Source organism: Pteropus medius, unplaced genomic scaffold (assembly GCF_902729225.1).
Source record: "Pteropus medius unplaced genomic scaffold, Ma_sr-lr_union100, whole genome shotgun sequence".
Lineage (NCBI taxonomy): Eukaryota > Metazoa > Chordata > Mammalia > Chiroptera > Pteropodidae > Pteropus > Pteropus medius.
The window spans coordinates 8,286,979-8,306,652 of NW_024346667.1; the positions used below are offsets into that span (position 1 = coordinate 8,286,979).

The 19,674-nt window shown below is 32.1% G+C and overlaps 1 protein-coding gene across 1 annotated transcript in view; it reads left to right on the forward strand.

Annotated features, from left to right (window-relative positions):
- The window catches only part of LOC120613180 (IQ domain-containing protein M-like), a 132,452-nt gene that overhangs the window by 8,502 nt on the left and 104,276 nt on the right, over nt 1-19,674 (forward strand). The window contains exon 4 of the mRNA XM_039875772.1: nt 4,260-4,394. Within this exon, the coding sequence (XP_039731706.1) occupies nt 4,260-4,394 (135 nt within the window). The remainder of the gene's footprint in view (nt 1-4,259; nt 4,395-19,674) is intronic.

Below are 19,674 nucleotides of genomic sequence, written 5' to 3' on the forward strand. Positions count from 1 at the left end.
TATAAAACAACTATAATAAATAAGCCAAGGGCTCTAATGGATACAGTAGACAGCATGTGAGAACAGATGGCAATGTAAGCAGAGATGTGGAAACCCTAAGAAAGAACCCAAAGAAATGCTAGAGATAACAAACATTGTAACATAAGTGAAGAATGTCTTTGATGGACTTATTAGTAGACTGGGCATGACTGAGAAAAGAATTTATGAGCTAGAGGCTATATCACTTGAATCATTGAAAACCGAAAAGCAAAGAGAACAAAGACTGAAAAAAAATAGAACAAAATATCCAGGGACTGTGGGACAACTACAAAAGAAGTAACATATGCATAATGGGAATATCAGAAGGAGAAGAAAGAAAGAAATAGTAACAACTATTTGGAACAATAATTTCTTTAAATTAATATCAGATACCAAACCGCAGATCCAAGAAGCTCAGAAAACACCACAGGATAAATTCCAAAACGACACCTACGCATATCATCTTCAAACTACAGAAAATCGAAGATAAAGAAAAAATCCTGAAAGACAGAAAAAACACCTTGCCTATAAAGAAAGATAAGAATTATATTTGACTTATCAGAAACCATGCAAGCAAGAAGAATGGAGTGAGACATTTTAAGTGCTGAAAGAAACCAATCAACCAACCTACAATTCTGTATCCTGTGGAATTGACCTTCGAAAACGAAAAACGTTTCCAAACAAGCAACTTGTCACCAGTAGATCTGCCTTGCAAAAAATGTTAAAAAGAAATTCTTTAGAGAGAAGGAAAAGAATATAGTTCAGAAAATCAGGTTTATATAAAGTAAAGAAGAAATAAGTAAAAAAAAAAAAAACCCTTTATTTTAATTACTATGTAATCTAACAGATAACAATTTGTTCAAAATAATACTAATAATATGCTCAGAAACCCATCGATATGTACATAGCTTACGCATGATTATATATGAACAAAGTGTTGAGATAGGAAAAAGAAAAAGTGAGTGAGTCAGAGAAACAGAAATCCCTTCTCATATTAGGAAGCTGCTAGCAATCCTTTTACTTAAACATCCTTTAAAAAGAGAGAGAAGATAGATGATAGATAGATAGATAGATAGATAGACAGACAGACAGACAGATAGGTAGACAGATGATAGGTAAGTAGATAGCATACTCATATGCACTCGGATTTTAAGACTTTCATACATAAAGTCTTCACCCACTAACACAAATTCAGAAAGATATTCTTTTATTTTTTGCAGCCTTTTTGAAATTGAGATATAATTGACATATAACTTTATAACATATTAGTTTCAGATGTACAGCATAATAATTTGATATTTGATTATATTGTCAAATGATCACCACAGTAAGTCTACATATGTCACCATATGTAGTTACAAAATTTTTTTATATGAGAACTTTTAAGATCTACTCTCTTAGCAACTTTCAAATATGAAATACAGTATTAATTCTAGTTAATAATCAGAAAGATACTTTTAATACTTCTTTATTAATAATAATTATATATTTCATAATCTAGCATGAATGTACAGATATATTATTTATTAAAATATGTACTCTAGAACTTTATAGTTATTACAATGACTGCCTTTTTGTTTTCACTCTATTTTTAGCTACCAAATTCCAAATCATGTATCATTTCCAAAATACTCTCATTACTTTTTACTGTCTTCATCCCCAAAACTCTGCCACTAAATGTCATTTTTAACCTTATAGAATTGTGCTTATTTTTCCTAGTTTCACTTTTTTTTATGACTTCTTAATTTGAATTACAGATTTCACTATTTTGGCATATAAAAAAATAACCTCTCAGTCATAACGAAACAAAACAAAGCAAGGCAAAACAAAACAAAACATGAATGTGGACTCTGGTGGTTTCTAGCTGAGAAGCATTTTGAGTAATAGTCTTAAAGGAAGTGAGGAATCAAGTGGATACATGGAGGAAGAATGTTCTACACAGAGGCAGCAGCAAGCACAAAGGCTGAAGTCGGAGGGAACTAGGAGACTGATGTTACTGGAATGAAGTTTGTGAGCCAGAGCAGAGCAAAATGAGATGGGAGTAGGGGCATAGAGGCCATTGGATTTTACCTTGACAGTGTTGGGAATCCTGTGGAAGGCTGTGAACCTAGGGCTATGATGCAATTTGTATTTGAGAGCATTGTTATGGCAGGTTTTTCGAAAGTAGACTGACATAAAGGAGTCCATTTAGGACAAATGGGGCTCTGTCAAGTATAGGATCTGAACAGCACAAGAAGATTAGCCAAATGAATGACTTAAGGAATTACAAACCAAGGCATCCATTTGCATTGAGGTCTAAAGTAACTCTAGAATTCGTAGAATTTGCAGGTTGTTATTTGTTTTCATGTTCCTTAGAAAAGTCTCCATCCTTTCCATATTTTGATTGCTAATTGAGTGATACTTGATACCTGGAAGAAATCTATGCACCTTTTTAAAGTATCCTTTAATGACTAGAAAATTTCATTAATTTTCATGACTTAGGTTTTATGTTAACCCTAATTACACTGACCTAGAATATTAATTCTGCCAGTGTGTTGCTGAACATCTGCTTTCAGGGAATAATATGAAAGTTAAGAGCATTGTTATATATTAATATAGTTATAAAGCCATAATGTCAATATGTACATCAGTCTGATCAACTGAGAAACACCTAAAACTGATTGATTCAAGGAAAAACTAATAAGAGTATATATATACTTTTTTAAGGAGAAATATATTTATTTTAACATAAAAATAAAAATGGTGATGCATTTTGTATATTAGCTTAGGTTTCTCCAGAATCAGACCCTGAGACAAGAATTCAAGTATAATTAACTTATTTGTGAGTTGATCCCAGGAATTACTATTAGCAGAATGTAGAAGTGCAACAGGAAAGGGATGGAAGTCAAAAAAGAGTGTATTATCAAGTGGATTACCATCTGGGCAACTGGAGCTTAATTCCTCTAGGGAACAGTGTATATAGCTTGACTCAAGTGCTGGGTCTTTATTCACCAACTCTCCCCCAGTCAGCGGTTCAGGGCCGCTCTAGTGGGGTCTCCTGGCACTTCTGGCTTGCTGCACAGGTCAGAAGAGTCAAGTCCTACAGCCAGAGGTGGAACCCTTAGGCAATAAAATGTAGATGCCAGCAATTGAAAGTCAGTTCAGCATGCATAGAAATGTAAGGGACAAGCATGCGGATGCTAACAGTAACTGCTCTAGATTGCTTATTTGAAAAGAGAAAAAGTCACAGATACACTAAACATGAACTTTTATACTGCTGTGTTTCAGGATCTAGAATAGCTACTCATATTTAGACAGTCACTAAATATTGCTTGAATTGATGTCTCATGACTGTCCATTTAAACTGAATGAATGGATGGAAAGTTGAAGTCCATATGGTTGAGTGTCAGGATGATACATTAACTTCTGTTAGAAGCCACTTTGGTGCCCTTTGCCACTGCGTGTCCATATTTCAAAGCCTCACAGGGCTACTCCCTATGCTTATGGATGGAAACTCAATGCCACCTTTTTGAAATGAAAAAAAAAAAAATAATAAAATGTAAAAATAACAAAAATAAAATGTTTATGGAGAACTACACTTGCAAAATTTATGCATCAGTTCTCTCAGTCATTATCTAACCCCTGTCTAATGCCAAGTATGGGAAATGGGTGAAGGATGGCATGAATGAATGGTTTTCTGTGGAAGCCTTAAGCCAGGTGTAGGAAGTAGGAATATGTGAAGCCAGTGAGCAAAAAGTAAATATTGTTCCATTAAGGAGTAAAATCAGAAATAGAACAATCAATTCAAAGTGGAATCAGCAGTTCAAAAAGATGTCAGAAAGAGATGAAAAATTACAGAAATTAATAAACAATGAATACTGAAATGAGTCAGCAGAAGCCAGGTCCCCAGAAATCCTGATATAAAGCTATGTCTTCTGATGCAGTGAGCGTTTATGTACGTAGGATCTGTGGACAACTGTCATGTAAACCAGGACAGAGGATGCTGGTGTGGTGTTCTCTTTGGGGAAGCAAGTCCAAGCTTTACTCCTGCAGAATATGGGAGGGAGAAGCCTGCCCACTTCCTTCTAATCTTCCACAGGAGGTTGACATAGATCTACTCTAAGCATGAAGGCTTATTGTTAGACATAAAAATAAAACTGGGGTTAAAGTTTCTTCAAATCTAGATGAAATTTTAGGTGGTTTGTACTTGATATATTATTTATAAAGCAAATATTTTTTGCATCTTTTTTCCCCCTTTTTAGTCTATGAAACAATGTTTGCCAAGAGAGAAGACTGGCAAGGATTGGAAAGAAGTGAGCTCCTTAAGTACTTCAATGACTGTGGTCATTTTCCAGTCCAGCAGCAGATTGATCAGGTGTGGGACCTGGTCCATAGACGTGAGTAGTTTTTCACTTTTTTTCTCACCCCTCTTTTTTTCTTTTTCCTTTCTTTCTTTCCTGCCTATTTTCCCTTTTTGTTTCCTTCCTTCTCTAACTTTTATTAAACTTGTCTTATAAATCATTTTCCTCAAAATTTTTGTGTGAATTTTGCATATATGAAGAAAGATTTAAAGGTTACAATAAATTCATACAACGAAGTTTTTTTTTAGGTGGGTGGAGGAGATGATTTTAGCTTTTTAAGCTTTTAATATACTTTTTGATATGTTACATCTCAGTATATTTTAAACCACTGTATTTTAAATACTGATGCTAAAAAGCTTACTTTTGGATAGTAGATTGGGTACTGAAGAAGATAGAGAAGTTTAAATGTTTAAACATTGTAAACTCTTTCAATACATAGAATTTTACAGTTAGAAAATCGTTTCTTTTCTGAACAATAAGTAAATGAAAAGTTAGTATTGTACAAGAATATTTAATAATTTAAATAGAGTGACATTTCTCCCTTCTCTAAACACTAGTAAGGGGGTAGCAATTGTCATCAAGATGTTGGAAATTCCAAAGAATTTTCCTTAACCTGAGATTATTCTCAGTATATTTTAAACCACTGTATTTTAAATACTGATGCTGTTTATATTACTGTTATGACTTGCTGCCATGTTTAGAGGTGGTGGATGGATGTAGCCACAATTTAATTGAGAAGAAAGGAAAACAAAACAAAACAAATCAGGACCTTCTTAGATAGAGGAATGGGGTCCATATGCCAATAGGAGCTGTGATTACGATCAGAGTAACAAGGTTGAAGTTCTCTTCTTCTATTAGTTCTTAGTATAAATTTATCTAATTCTTTATCTGTGAACTTTGTTTTACCACTGCTGCATCCCTCGTACCTAGAATACTTTTCTAGACTCTCAAATATTATTTACAGATTTGCAGAATCATCCAAATCACTCTGTGCTTTAGTGGTCACAACTAGGTGGTTCGTTTTGTAAATTTTTTCCTTCGACAAAAACATTGAATGTTTAGAAAATTTAGAAATATAGAAATATATAAAATTACTAAGAAAAAGCAATTAGTAACACTTTATGTTTATCTTTCCATTTTTTTCTGTGCATAATGACGTTTTTATGAAAATTGAGATTATTTTCTACATGTTTGAAAATCTGCATAAATACCTATTACAACATTATTTATGACTGAGTAATAATCTGTCATATGGGTAATCTATAATATTTTTACTGTTGCACATTTAATTGTTTTTACTTTTCTTTATAATATGTAATAAAATGGAAAAATTAAATGCAGCAAAATAGAATCAAGCATTTCAGAAGCATTTACTGATTATTATTTGTAATTTAAAATTTAAGAGGTTTTTTCCCAAATTAACAATTTTGTAGAGATATTTTTCTCTTCTAATTATTTTGGAGTATATCATAAAGGATTAGCTTTAGAACATAGCTATAGAATTAGGTTGCCCGGATTTAATTCCTGACTTCACCATTTACTAGCTGTATGTATTTGGATAATTTATCTCTGATATGCCTCATTTTTCTCAACTATAAAAAGAAGATAATACTATCTAAATCATTAGACTTTCGTGAGGTTTAAATTAAATAATTCATGTAAAATATGTTCCATTGTAAGTGCTCAATAAATGTTTGCTATTAGTAAATAATTCTTAAGTATACTTAAATTTTCATAATTACTTTTTACTTTGAAATGTTTTAATGTTGAACGTAATTGTATAATGACATTTTTATAGGGATTATTTCTTGAATGTCATCCATTGGTTTCCACCCATGTCATCTCTTTTGATTATGATAATGACCTGTGTTCTAGAGGAGGTGATGTGCCCATTTATGTTCAATTTACAGATTAGAGAACTGAGACTTAGAAAGAGACTTTTCTACGCTCATTAGTAGAGCTGGAACTTTATCCCTGGACCTTCAAGTTAAGTTCAATGCCCTTTCCATTTTACTATGGGAGACATTTAAAAGTCAATGTTATGAAAACAATTAGATGGATGATTGCAACATTTTTGTAAACAAGTACTGCCTTTTATTTATCTTTCATAGACTAGCTTAACGTCTTGCAGTATAGTAGATTTTCTGTAAATGATTGAGTCTATTAAATTTCTTATAAAATCTATAGGCTTCAAAAGAAAACAATTTAAAAACATAATTTTATTATAATGCTTAAAATTGGGAAGCTTTCTATTATAGGGAGGAAGTACTCCAACATAATTTTAAATATATGTCCAATTAAAGTGCTCCATCCAGTTAGAAAAATTCTTTTGGTGCATTTAAAATGAAAATATTCTAAATAATGGAAAGAAGGGGAAATTATGGAGAATAGAGCCAAATTAATGGTTTTCTACTTGCTTCTGGAATATATTCCATTTTTAAGAGAATCTGATTTTATACATTTAGGTTGTCAGTCATCTTCATTCATACTGACTTCTTTGATTGTGTATAATAGCTCCAGATGTGCAACCTACGCATTTTTTCATGCAGTAGAATATTTCACCTAATGGATATGTAGTTAATTGATTAACTTCTTCATGTATGACACCAAGTAGGTCAAATTCCTAAAACTGTATGTGTACAGATATTTTTAGCTTTTAAAAAAAAAAATTATTCTTATCACTATGGTAACAAAAAAATTTGTGACTGAGGACATGATTTTCATCTGAAAATTTTTTGGGAGAATGAAGCAACTTTAGGCTGCATGTATAGGCTGATATTAAAAGCCGAAAGCTATGAAAACATAAGAACCTTTACTTGATATTCATTTAATAACAATGAATGAAATTAATAACAATAGAATAACATCTGAAAGTAAGGAAAATAATATATTATGGTTCTATATTATTTATTCTCGTATCGTCTGATTTTTAGAAATCTAGACTTTAAAAGTTTTCCAGTATTTTTCTAACATCTAAATAGAACTTTTAGTTTATTTTCTGAAATTAAAATGATTAGTTTATTTTCTGAAATTAAAATGAATAGAAAGCAACTCTAAAGACAAGTCCATTTTTACTGTGGAGCCCTAGGCAAGAATCTTAACATCAAAAACATAGAAGATACATGTCTGTTATTTAAACTAACATATCCTATGCGCCCGAAGAAAGTATGGCCTGAGATAGGATGTGAAATATTTCAGATTCCCTGACTAGTTAGTGGCAAGTTGTGACTATACCCTGGGCCTCCTGCTCCTTGGAGCACAGCTTTATTTACCACAGACAGATGACACTGCTTTCTCTGCTATTTTCTCAAGACGTGGCTTTAGATTATTAAGTAGAAAGTGTATGATGATTTTTCCTTTAAATTTTTTTTCATATGAACAAGTCTAACAATAAAAATTTAATTATGTAGAAAAGAGATTATAAAGGATTTTAAAAAGATAGTAGAGGATTCTAGGGTATAAGAAACGTGAGACAGGCAAATTCTGATGGTAAAAAATGCAGAAATATTACAGGTAACACATTACGAAACCCTTATTTTAAATAACTTCTAAAAAAGAAATTAAAACATTCTTATAAAAATTTTGAAAAAAACACTAAAAACAAGTACTGGCAATTTTATGTTTCAGAATGATATGTGGCTACTGACTGGTTAGAGGATCAAGTAGAATAGGTAGCCAGGTCTTAAAAGGATCTCTCGGTGCCACCATTAATATTTGGGGAAAGTGGCAACCTGTCTACGTTTTTATATGATAAAAATGTGATCACACTATATATTTATATTGGTAGAAATCTCAGTCCAATTTGGCTTTTCATTCTCTCTCTCTCTCTCTCTCTCACCCTCTGTCTCTCTCTCTCTCTCTCTCTCTCTCTCGTGGTTGTGGCTAAATAAAGATGGAGGGCATTTATGTAGTGACATACTATGTGGAGTGTCCACTTGATGTGCAATATGATGTGCAATATTATGCTGACATTGGCATTTCCTGGTACATTAGTTTGCTAGGGCTGCCATTAATACCACTGACTAAGTGGTTTAAACAACAGAAGTAGGTATGGATCATGAATCACTTTGTGTCTATCATACTTAGGGTCCACTGAACGTTTTGAATTGGTAGATTAATGTTTTTCATCAAATTTGGCAATTTTTTAGCTAAATTTTATTTTTGCACATTTTTCTCTCTTATTTCCTTCTAAGATTCCTATTGAATTTGTATTAGTACACTTAATGTTATCCTAGAGGTCTCTGAGGCTGTTTATTTATATTTTCAATCTTTGTTCTACTCTTAAAAGTGGATATCTATTTTTCTGTCTTCAAATTTCATTATTTCTATTTTGTCTTCTTAAATCTGTTGCTGAGCCCATTTTGTAAATTTTTTATTTTATTCTGTGGTAGGATCTATTTAGTTACTTTTTACAGGTTCTATTTTCTCTTGATAATCCTCATTTTGGGGTAATTTTTATATTTTTCTTAAATTTTAAAATATAAAATATTTCAGTTATTTGAATATATTTATAGTAGCATCTTTGAGGTCTTTATCTGCTAAATTTAACATCTGAGTCCACTCAGAGTCAGTTTTTATTGACTGTTTTTCTCCCTGAGTATGGATTATACTTTCCTGTTTATTTGAATGATTCTTTTGTTGTTGTTGTTATTGTTGAATATGGGACATTTTCAATAATATGTTGTTACCACTATAGATTCTGACCTCTGCAACTCCAAAGATTTATTTATTTATTTAGTAACTTGCCTGGACTTAATAAGTGAAATCTAATCTGTCTCCCTCATGGTGTTCTGTCATTTATTTTTCTGCTCAGTTACTGTTTTAATTAATTTATTTTTTTAGAGTGGCTTCTCAAAAAGGTATTTCTGATAGTTGTCAGCCTATGATTGAAAAGAGTATTTACTCAAAGACCTTGATCCTTCTGCCTATGTATCTGCATGTAGGCTGGGGAGCACATTCAATGTTCCCCTTTGTCTGCCTAATATTTTACTTTTCACTGGTACGTTTGGCTCTTCTCTGTTTATTCCTATTGTTTCCCAGTTAGCTTGGGATTTGTGTAGGAGTTATGAAGATTTCTATTGCCTTCTCATTTCCAGAATCTGCCTATTAAATTTCAGGCTGGCTTGCCCCAACTCAGACTGAACTTCAGGTTAACGGAGCTGCAGGTTTTCTCCATTTATTTCTTATAAAATGTGTTATGTATATTGTTAATGCCAATGGTGTGAATTTTTCCCCACCTCTTCAAATCAATTTAGCTTCCCATGATGGCTAGTTATGGGGAGAAAATAATAATCCTCATTTTTGGCATATCAGTATTGGCTCAGGTCTCCATACTCTTGTCATGATCCAGTTCAGTAGAGCCTATGACATGGTGGTCTACATTTGTTCACCAGAGAAGGACAGAATGCTAAAAAATATGGAGGGAAGTAAATGAGTAGAATTCTTAGCACAAAATCAGGTTATCAGAAATAAAGTAATGAAGATGATTTAGGATGTGGTCAGTGTTAGGAAAGTCTGGCACCTATCTCAATGATTAAATAATGGGAATATTCCTTCAACTGTCACCTGTACCTCACTAGTGAAAGGGTCCCTGAACTGTACCAAAATAAAGTTCTTTAGCAGGATTTGTGTTATTTGTCTTATATAACATTAGATCATTTTAAAAGTGTTTGATGTTTGTCTACCTGCTCTGATGGGTCTACTACTAAATGTCCCATGAGTCGGAGACTCTTTCTAAATATTATAAAGATATAAAGGTTTTGTCAGTGGTGTCTATAGCCCTTGTATAGCAGGATGCCACATTTTTCCTGGTATTTTAGTAGTTATTCTCTAATGCTTTTTTGCCATGTGAGAGGTAAAAGCACATTCTCTTCTCTGACTGATAATTTCAGGTACAAGTCATAAAGTTAAAGGAAATTCATTAGATATACTAAATACTAAATGGGTGCCTTCCTTCGTTGTGGCAAATCAGAATTTTTTTTTGATAAATTACCATTGCAAATATATTCAACAAACATCTTTGGAGCATTTACTATGTACTATGATGTATAATGTGTTCAAAGGTCTTCGAGTTCTTATAATAACTGAAGGGAATGCACATATATAACTAGAAAAATACAGTGTTATGAATGCTTATACATTCACACATGTATCAAGTGCTGAGATGATACAGATATTGTCTTAAGTTTGAAAATCAGAAAAGATTGTAGGAAATGTTTGACTTGAGTCAATCATTGTAGTATGAATTAACTAGATAATAAAAGACAAGTGTTTAATATATAAGAGATTTCAGGCAAAGCAAATTATAATTTTTATGGCAGCTGTTAACACTGAATAGTGGAAAATCTGTGTTTGCTGGTGGGTACCTGGAAAGGGCACAATGTTACTAAAACTGCTTACTAAAAGATGCCAGATCATTCATTGTGATCTATGGTTGATTTTCCCTATAGGATTCTTCTGTTTTGAGCTCCTTATTCACCTGTCATCTGCCTATTGGTAATGGATGTTTCCAAATGCATAATACAAATTAGATTTTGGATATAAATCAGTTTTGTGTCAGTGAGAGCTATTTAAACACTTTTCTCTAGAGCTTTAATATCCCTGGATAAGCTAGAGATCAAACCCTAAGGGCAAAGAGCAACCTTGAAAGATCTTTCTATCATCACCTTGCTTCAGCTACTTAATCCAAGCAGCTGCTCCTACAATTCAGCCCGCTTCCTCCCCTAACACTTTTTAAAAGATGGTTCTTGACATTTGTTCTCGTCTTACATTGTTTAACTTTGTTAATGCCTTCTTTTACCCTAGCCATGGCTGTGCAAAGCCTATGAAAGCCTATGCTATGATGTGTTCTGGGAATGATCTCTGCCAGTGAGACTTTCCCTTTTCCCCTCTGTCCTGTCCTCTGACAGTCATGTGAGCTGTTACTGCAATTAGTGACTTACTCTAATTAGCCATTCATTTTTTTTTTTTTAATCTTTGAGTCCTTTATTGTTTGGGTTGACTTATTTGTACCATTGTTATGTAAGCTGCACAGACAATCTGATTAAATTTTGTAATATTACTTAACACCAGCTATTCTTCTAAAGCCTGTCTGTTTTCTTTAAGTAGAAAATAACCATCTTTAAGAAACAGCAGGAACAGCAGGAGTTTGAGAATGGTGTAACTTCAATAAAGGTATAATTACTTTCATAAGTCTGTTAGAGAGCAAAGCTTTAGGCTCCTTTTGTTAGATCCCTGTTTATTAAGATTACATACCAGTACTCTTAACATGCAGAGACCTACTAGCAAGTCTTTATTTCACATGATTAAATTACTATAATATTAGAATACAAACTCTCTGGTGAGAACAACTTTGCTATGCAAGTCTCTGATAAATGAAAAATATATTAATATAAAATATTTCATCAGAAATTCTTATAAAATGCAACATATTATGACATACTTATTTCAACCTTTTTTCTGGTATTTCACTTAATCCAGAGTCCTGTTAATTCTCACAGTGAAGTGAAAACTTCTAAAGGATTTAAAGTAGCTTTTAGTCCTTTATAGTCAAATAAGTGTTACACTTCTTACTCAATCTACTTATTAAATCACATGCTGTAAAGTCTCTCATACTCTATATAAATTATAAGTAGTATTGAAATGAAATTGGTAAAACCAACCCTCTTGTAGCATGCTGCCAGTTTGGCAACGTAGAACCCAATTGTTCATGCTAAAAGCTTGTTTCCTTAAAGTTTACCTCTAGAGTTAGAAGCCCATATGAATTTCATTTTGATATTTTAATTTCCAAAATTTTAAATTCTCTGTTTCCACATCGAAATCAATATGGTAATACTATTGTGTAGATAATTGTCCTATAATGCAAAGAGATGTTTATGCAGTAAGCTTCTTTTAGGGCATAGTTTTTCAGGCATTTTAAGATAAATACCTCATATTTCTACCATGAAGATGTTAGGTTTCTATTTAGAAATATTCCTGCAATGATTCTTTGTCTACTAATACATACATACATATATATATATATATATATATATATATATATATATATATATTTAGTGTAATGAAGGACCAGACATCATTTCAGCTGATGATGTTTAGATTTAGATGTTGTTTGGAGATTAGGGGACTTGATTTACATATACATCCTCATGTGCACTTGTCATCTTTTGAGCTAAAAACATATAATCACATTTGCATGGCATGTATATTATAGTTAGTAGTAAATCTTATCAGCACTAACAACCACCTACAATAAAGCAGATATCATAATCTTTTTCTATTTTTTGTGGCATTTTTTAATTCTTAATACTAATCGAATGTACACCTACAATTTATTGTGCATTGAGATTTATGTTCAATATTAAACAATCACTTAAACCAGTGGCTCTTAACCAAGGTCTCATATAATATTCACGTATTTAAATAAGTTGCAAAGTGTGTTCCAAATACTTTGATTCCAAGAAAGTTAATGTACCCCAACTTTTAAAGTGAGAAATTTGAATGGATTAAAAGATAATCCCTATAACATCACTTTTACTAAAATTATAAAGACTTTGCTGAGGAGAGAGGATGGAACTGTCACCAGAGTGCTGGGAACTCCACCCACGTGCAGCCTTTGTGCCTGTGCCATACCAAAAGCCAAGTGCAAAACTAAAACCTAGCAGAAATACTGTGGAGTTTAGCCCAGGTGAAACTTCTGACAGCTTCTGGTGGAATAATTAGATTTTTGCATAAAGGAAGAGCTATCTAGCACAGCTCCATATAAAGTTATGAGTCTGGGATGGAAAAAGATAAGGGGAATAATACCTGGTAGATGCGGTATTTGCAGTGCTGCTTTTACTATATATCAAATTTCCATCTAAATTTGGGTCTGTTTCTGGAATTTCAGTTCTGTTTCTTTTATCTCTTAATATATTCCTTCACTAATACTCTAATTTGTATAGTTTTATAGTGAGTCATTGTACCTGACAGCAAAAGTTCCACCATATTTTTTTGCCTTGGAACTTCTTGGACTTTTCTACTACTATATTACAAAAATGAGAATAAGACTTTCTAGTTCTGTTAAAACTGCAGTTAATATTGGAATAATTTGTAGAGAATTGACTTCTTTCTGATATTAAATATTTCTATGTATCAATAGATTGTTTTATATATTTATATTATACTTTTATATTTACAGCTTTTATATTTTTCAATGTTTTTCTTAAATTTTCTTCCTAAAGATCTTACAAATTTTTCTTAATGCTTCTTTCTTTTTTTAATTTTATTTTATGTTATTGTAGTTAGAACACTTAATATGTGATTTACCCTCTTAATTTTTTTTAAGTGCGCAATACAGTATGTTTACTGTAGGTAAAATGTTATACAACAGATCTCTAGAACTTATTCATTTTGCTTAATAGACTTATTTCTATAAACCTCATTTCCTTTGTTGCTGTTGGGGTATGAAGGAGATTTAATTCTCTTATAATGTTTCTTAAGGTGGGTGCTCGGTACACAGATGCTCATTTTTTTTGTTGTAGTTGTTTCTTTTTACGTCTGAAATACTTATAAATGAAATCTAAAAACATTTCCAATTTCTTTCTATCACATGTAGAATAAACTTTAAACGTCCAGCAAGTAATATGTTTTCTACCTTCCTGATCTCTCTCCCTCTTGCTCACTCTACTTCAGTCAGGCCGATGACTTCACTTTTTTTTTTAATACACTACATTCTTTGAACTTGCTATTTCTTCTATTTAGAATTCTCTTTCCTCGTGGATCACTTTGCAAGAGTTTGACCCACAGCTCGGTTCAAATATCATTTACTCAGAAAGGCCTTTCCTGGCTTTTCTCTCTGAATTATCCCACTCTCCTCCCACTGTCCTCTGCCCTCTTTCGTCTTTTGTCTCTTTAATATTTATTTTTCTTCATTCCACATCTCTCTGATTTTATATTACACATATAATTGTTTATTGTCCATCTCCACTGGCCCATTGATTTCCAAAATGGTAGAGGGTCTTATATTTCTTCACTGCTATGATACAGCTCATAGGATAGAATCTTGTATACAGAAAAGAGGAGAGAGATGGTGTCACCAGCCACAGCAGATTGAAGGACACAGGCCAGTACTAAGTAAGAGACCAAAAAGGAACATCTTCCTTACTTTCATTTAAAATTAATGGAGTAGGGAAACATGAAACAGGTAGCAGATGCCCATATGCTCATCCTAGAGATGATAAAAAGTAGATTATTCAGTTGCCTTATCTCTTGTCTTGGGGCCAAGAAGGAAAGTTACCCTTCAGAAAAAGTCTGCTCCTCTCTGAACTATCCAAAACCCTTCTCCATGCAAGCCTGTGGAAATCCTATAGTATTGCCCAGATAATAACTTCTTATTCATGAATATTCTGTTTGGTTTGTTGGGGGATATGATTTTTAAGGAAAAGACATCTCTTGTAGATCTATTGAAAATATGTCACTTTATATGTATTGAGAACATCCAGGCCCCTGACATTGTAACTGACATCATCTTTGTTTACCAGGCTCCCAAAAGGGCATCTTGTTGTTCCTGTATTTATTTAGTTTATGTTTCATTTTTCGGGTTTCTAAGGTGAAAACAGCTCTAGTGTATCCTGAGGCCATATCTATTCAGGCATATTTAAATAGTTTTTTGCAGTGATCTGGTGAACTTAGGACACACTTGCATAGCCAGCCGAGTATGAGTCATCCAACAAAAGGGAAAGTTAGGAGAGGATTAAACATGATTAGGATTCAAATACGAGAGGTTATAAAGGAGCTGGCATGTCTGCCAGGCATTGCTATTCTCTTATGTCGCCAACAATGAGCCTTCAGTTATGTTATGTTAATCAGACACCTGCTGTAAACAATATGTTCGTAGGAAAGTTAATAAACAGGACCAGGCCAGTGTCTGTTATGAGTCAGCAGAAGTGGTCTGTTTAATCAGAGCAAATGTTTAAATATTAAAAAGGGACATTATTCTTATTGTTAAAATAAAAATAAAACAGAATGATAATTAGTTTGCCGTCTTCTTTGTGGGGCCCAGTTCTGTTAATGTTGCATATAATGAATTTTAAAAACTGGTAGCTACCAGCTGACATCCAAGAAATTATTATTTGTAACAGTTTCAGAAGACAAACACATTGGAATTAAAAATATAGATTTATTTCACCAATATATCTAACGTTTTAGTCAGCTCTGGCTACGATAACAAAATATCATAGACTGGGTGACTTGAACAACAGACATTTGTTTCTCACAGTTCCAGAGGCTGGGAAGCTCAAAATTAAAGTGCTGGCAGATTTGGTTCTTAAAGAGGACCCTTTTCCTGCCTTGAAGATGGTCAGTCATCACACGGCAGTAAAAGGAAGCTCTGGTGTCTCTTCCTATTCTTATAAGAACATCATCTTCATCATATGGGCTCCCCCTCATGACCTCATCTAAACCTAGTTACTTCCTAAAGGCCCCACTTCCTAAACTATAATATTGGGGGTTAGAGCTTCAACATATGAATTTTGGGGTCACACAAACATTTAGTCCATAACAATAGGAAAATATATGTTGTATATAAAGCAACATATCTGTAGGTTCAGAAATACGTCAGTTTTACATCCTTTCTTCTTCCTGTTCTGGGGAAAGGATTCAACTATTAAATCTACTTTGGCTGACATGGCCAAGTCATACTTAGTTTAGTGCTTCCTATTTGTGGGGACTAATAATCATGATCTTTTTATAGTATGTTGTTCTGGTGATTCTCTTTTCATTTTGGTATCACTATTATAATTTAGTTCTTGCTGAGATCATAATTCCAAGCATCAGATAGGAAAGTACTTTGCCATGTAACTAGAATTCTTATTGCTGTGCTGACCTGTGTAAATGTCCTACAGCCTAACTTATTATGTGTGATTACTTTTTCTGAGAAGTTATGAAAGTAAATAATGAAATGATTATTTGTAAATTTTTATAAATGATTTCCTTTTATAGAATGTAACATTTGGCAATAAGCAAAATGTATACAAAATAACAAAAATAAATGAGATAAAAAGTATGCCAGGGTGACTTTTTTGTTCTGGATATCAATCCTTCATGTTCACAGTTTATATATTTAAAATATTGCCATAAAATATTTTTTCATAGAATTTTCTAGTTCCAATGTTTACAAATGGGTTTAATCAACAAAAACAGTATCAAATTGTTAAAGTTCTATTTAGACCATTTCATCATTATAGTATTTATTTATAAATTAAATATGAATGTTTATGATTACACAGAGAAGTAACTTTCATTTGTATAGATTTAATTTTTATTTATTTAATGTAAGCAGGCTGCAAAGTATTTGAGGAGAAGTCATTTTCACATTTGTATGGCTCTATAATCTTTTCATAGTGAAAAAAACCTTCCGATGATATGAATGATATATTCTTATTGTAAAAACTTTTAAAAAAATTCCTCTGTGTTCTTCTTCTCGCTTATATATGTGTGTGAAAGTACATTTATGGCTATTGTTTATTTTGCAGACTAAAATCATATGAATTTTTTAATATCTTTTTTCACTTAGCAATACTTCATGAGAACCCTCTAACTCTTTTTAATGTTTACATGATATTTGGTGATATGAATATACTCCAGTTTATTCAGTCATTCCTCTGTTGTTAAGAATTAACTTTTTTATAGTTTGAGGCCATTACAAACATCTTTTTATATTGGTGCTTTTATTTCTATGGGATAGATTTCCAAGAGTGAGATTATTGAACCAAAAAGATAAATATTGTAAATTCGATTGATATTTACAGAATAATTTTCAAGAAAGCTGTAACAATTTAAATTTTGACCAGGAAAATTCAAATATATCTTTTTGATCTGAATTCTCAGTGACAGGTGTACTTGTCAATTTGGTGAGTGAAAAATGATTGAAACTTAATTTACATTTTTCTACCTTGACATTTACTGCTCTTCATATTTGAGTTTTCTTCTGTGATTTGCCTATTTATACATTTTGCCTATTTTTTTATTTCTCTTTGTCTTATTGATTTTAATGTCCTTTTTTTACTCTATTGTATATGTTAATTCTTCACATTTAATCACCTTCCAGGCATTTAATTATGAACTTTGTTATCTTTTGTAATATAAAAACTTTCTATTTCTAGCAATGTATAACATTACATCTTTGGTTTAGCTTTTTCAGTTAAAAATTTTTTTTAAATTATAAGTTACACATAGAGTCTACTAAAATTTTCTTCTAAAATTATTATATTTTACATACCTTCAATTACTTGGAATTTACATCTGGATATAATGTAAGTAGAGGTCTAACTTTCTTCCTTATTGATATCTACTATATCAGTTCCATTTATTAGGTTAATTATTGTTTGGCCACTAAATGAAAATACTTTTTTGTATATTAAATTTCCATATTTCCTCACTTAATTAAAAACTTTTTGTTCTATTGTATTAATTTTTGTATCTGCTGTATTAAAGTTTTTACTAGGAATGGCTGTTTGATTCAATCTATTGCCAGTTCGACATCTATCGATCACGTTTTTTCAGTTTTGATATTTGATTCAATATATTTTATTGATAGATTTGCTGGCATAATAGTGACTTTCTTAGAGTAACTATACATTTTTAATAGTGGGAATCAAGCTAGTTCTATTTGGTAATATTTTATTTAGGATATTTCAACTATTTTTCATAAATAAAACTAGTCTATAGGTATTTAGGAATAGCTTTATTCAAAATTTTTATTAATAGCTTTTTAAAATTGTTCAGTTTAGATCATATGAGTTTTAAAAATAAATATTTTTCTATAATGTTCTATGGTTTAGGAAAGTTTAATAGTTAAAATATTGAAATGACTTGTTTTTAATTTTTTGTGGTTAATTTATTTTATTTTTTTAGTAAATTTATTGAGGTGACATTGGTTAATAAAATTATAAAGGTTTCAAGTGTACAATAATACATTATTTGTATATTGCATTGTGTTTTCACCACCCCAAGTCAAATTTCTTTCCGTCACCATATATTTGACCCTCTTCATTCTTATCTACCACCTTCCCTCCCCCCTTTTCCTCTGGTAACTACTAAACTGTTGTCTGTGTCTATGAGTTTTTATTTGTCTTGTTTGTTGCTTTCAGTTTTATATCCCACATAGGAGACAAATCATATGGTTTTCAACTTTTTCTGTCTGACTTATTTAGTTTAGCATGATAATCTCAAGATCTATTCATGCTGTTGCAAATGGCTGTATTTCATTTATTGTTATGGCTGAGTAATATTCTATTGTTTATATATACCACATCTTTTTTATCCAATCGTCTATCAAAGGACACTTTGGTTATTTACATGTCTTAGCCACCATGAATAATGCTGCAGTGAACATCTGGGTGCATATATCTTTATGGATAAATATTTTCAATCTTTTTGGGTAGATACTCAGAAAAGGGATTGCTAGGTCAGATGGTAATTCTTAATTTTTAGAGGAACCTCCCTACTATTTTCCATGGTGGCTGTACCAGTTTACATTCTCACCAGCAGTGTATGAGGGTTCCCTTTTCCCCATAATCTCTTCAACACTTATTATTGTCCTGTTGATAATAGCTGTTCTAACAGGTGTGAGGTAGTATGTCATTGTAGTTTTGATTTGCATTTCCCTGATAGCTAGTGAAGCTGAGCAATTTTTCATATGTCTGTTGGCCATTTGTATGTCTTCTTGGGAGAAGTACCTGTTCAGGTCCTCTGCCCATTTTTAGTTAGATCATTTCGTTGTTTTTGTTGAGTTGTATACATTCTTTATATATTTTGGATATTAGCCCCTTATTGAAAGCATTGTTTGCAAACATCTCCTCCCATTCAGTTGGTTGCTTCTTTGTTTTATTTATGTTTATTTTTTCCCCCTTTGGCTGTGCAGAGATTTTTAGTTTTGACATAGTTCCATTTATTTATTTTTGCTTTTACTTCCCTTGACTTTGAGGTCAAATTTGAAAAATCCTCTCTAAAACCAATGTTCATGAGTTTAGTACCTATGTTTTCTTCTATGCAGTTTATTGTTTAAGGTCTTATATTTAGGTCTTTAATCCATTTTGAATTAATTTTGGCATATGATAACAAATAGCAATCTAGTTTTATTCTTTTGCATGTGGCTTTCCAATTTTCTCCGCGCCATTTATTGAAGAGGCTTTCTTTTCTCTATTGTGTGTTCTTGGCTCCTTTGTCAAAAATTATTTGCCCATATATATATGCAGGGTTTATTTCTGGGCTCTCAATTCTGTTCCATTGGTCTGTGTGTCTCTTTTTCTGCCAATACCATGCTTCTGGATGCAGA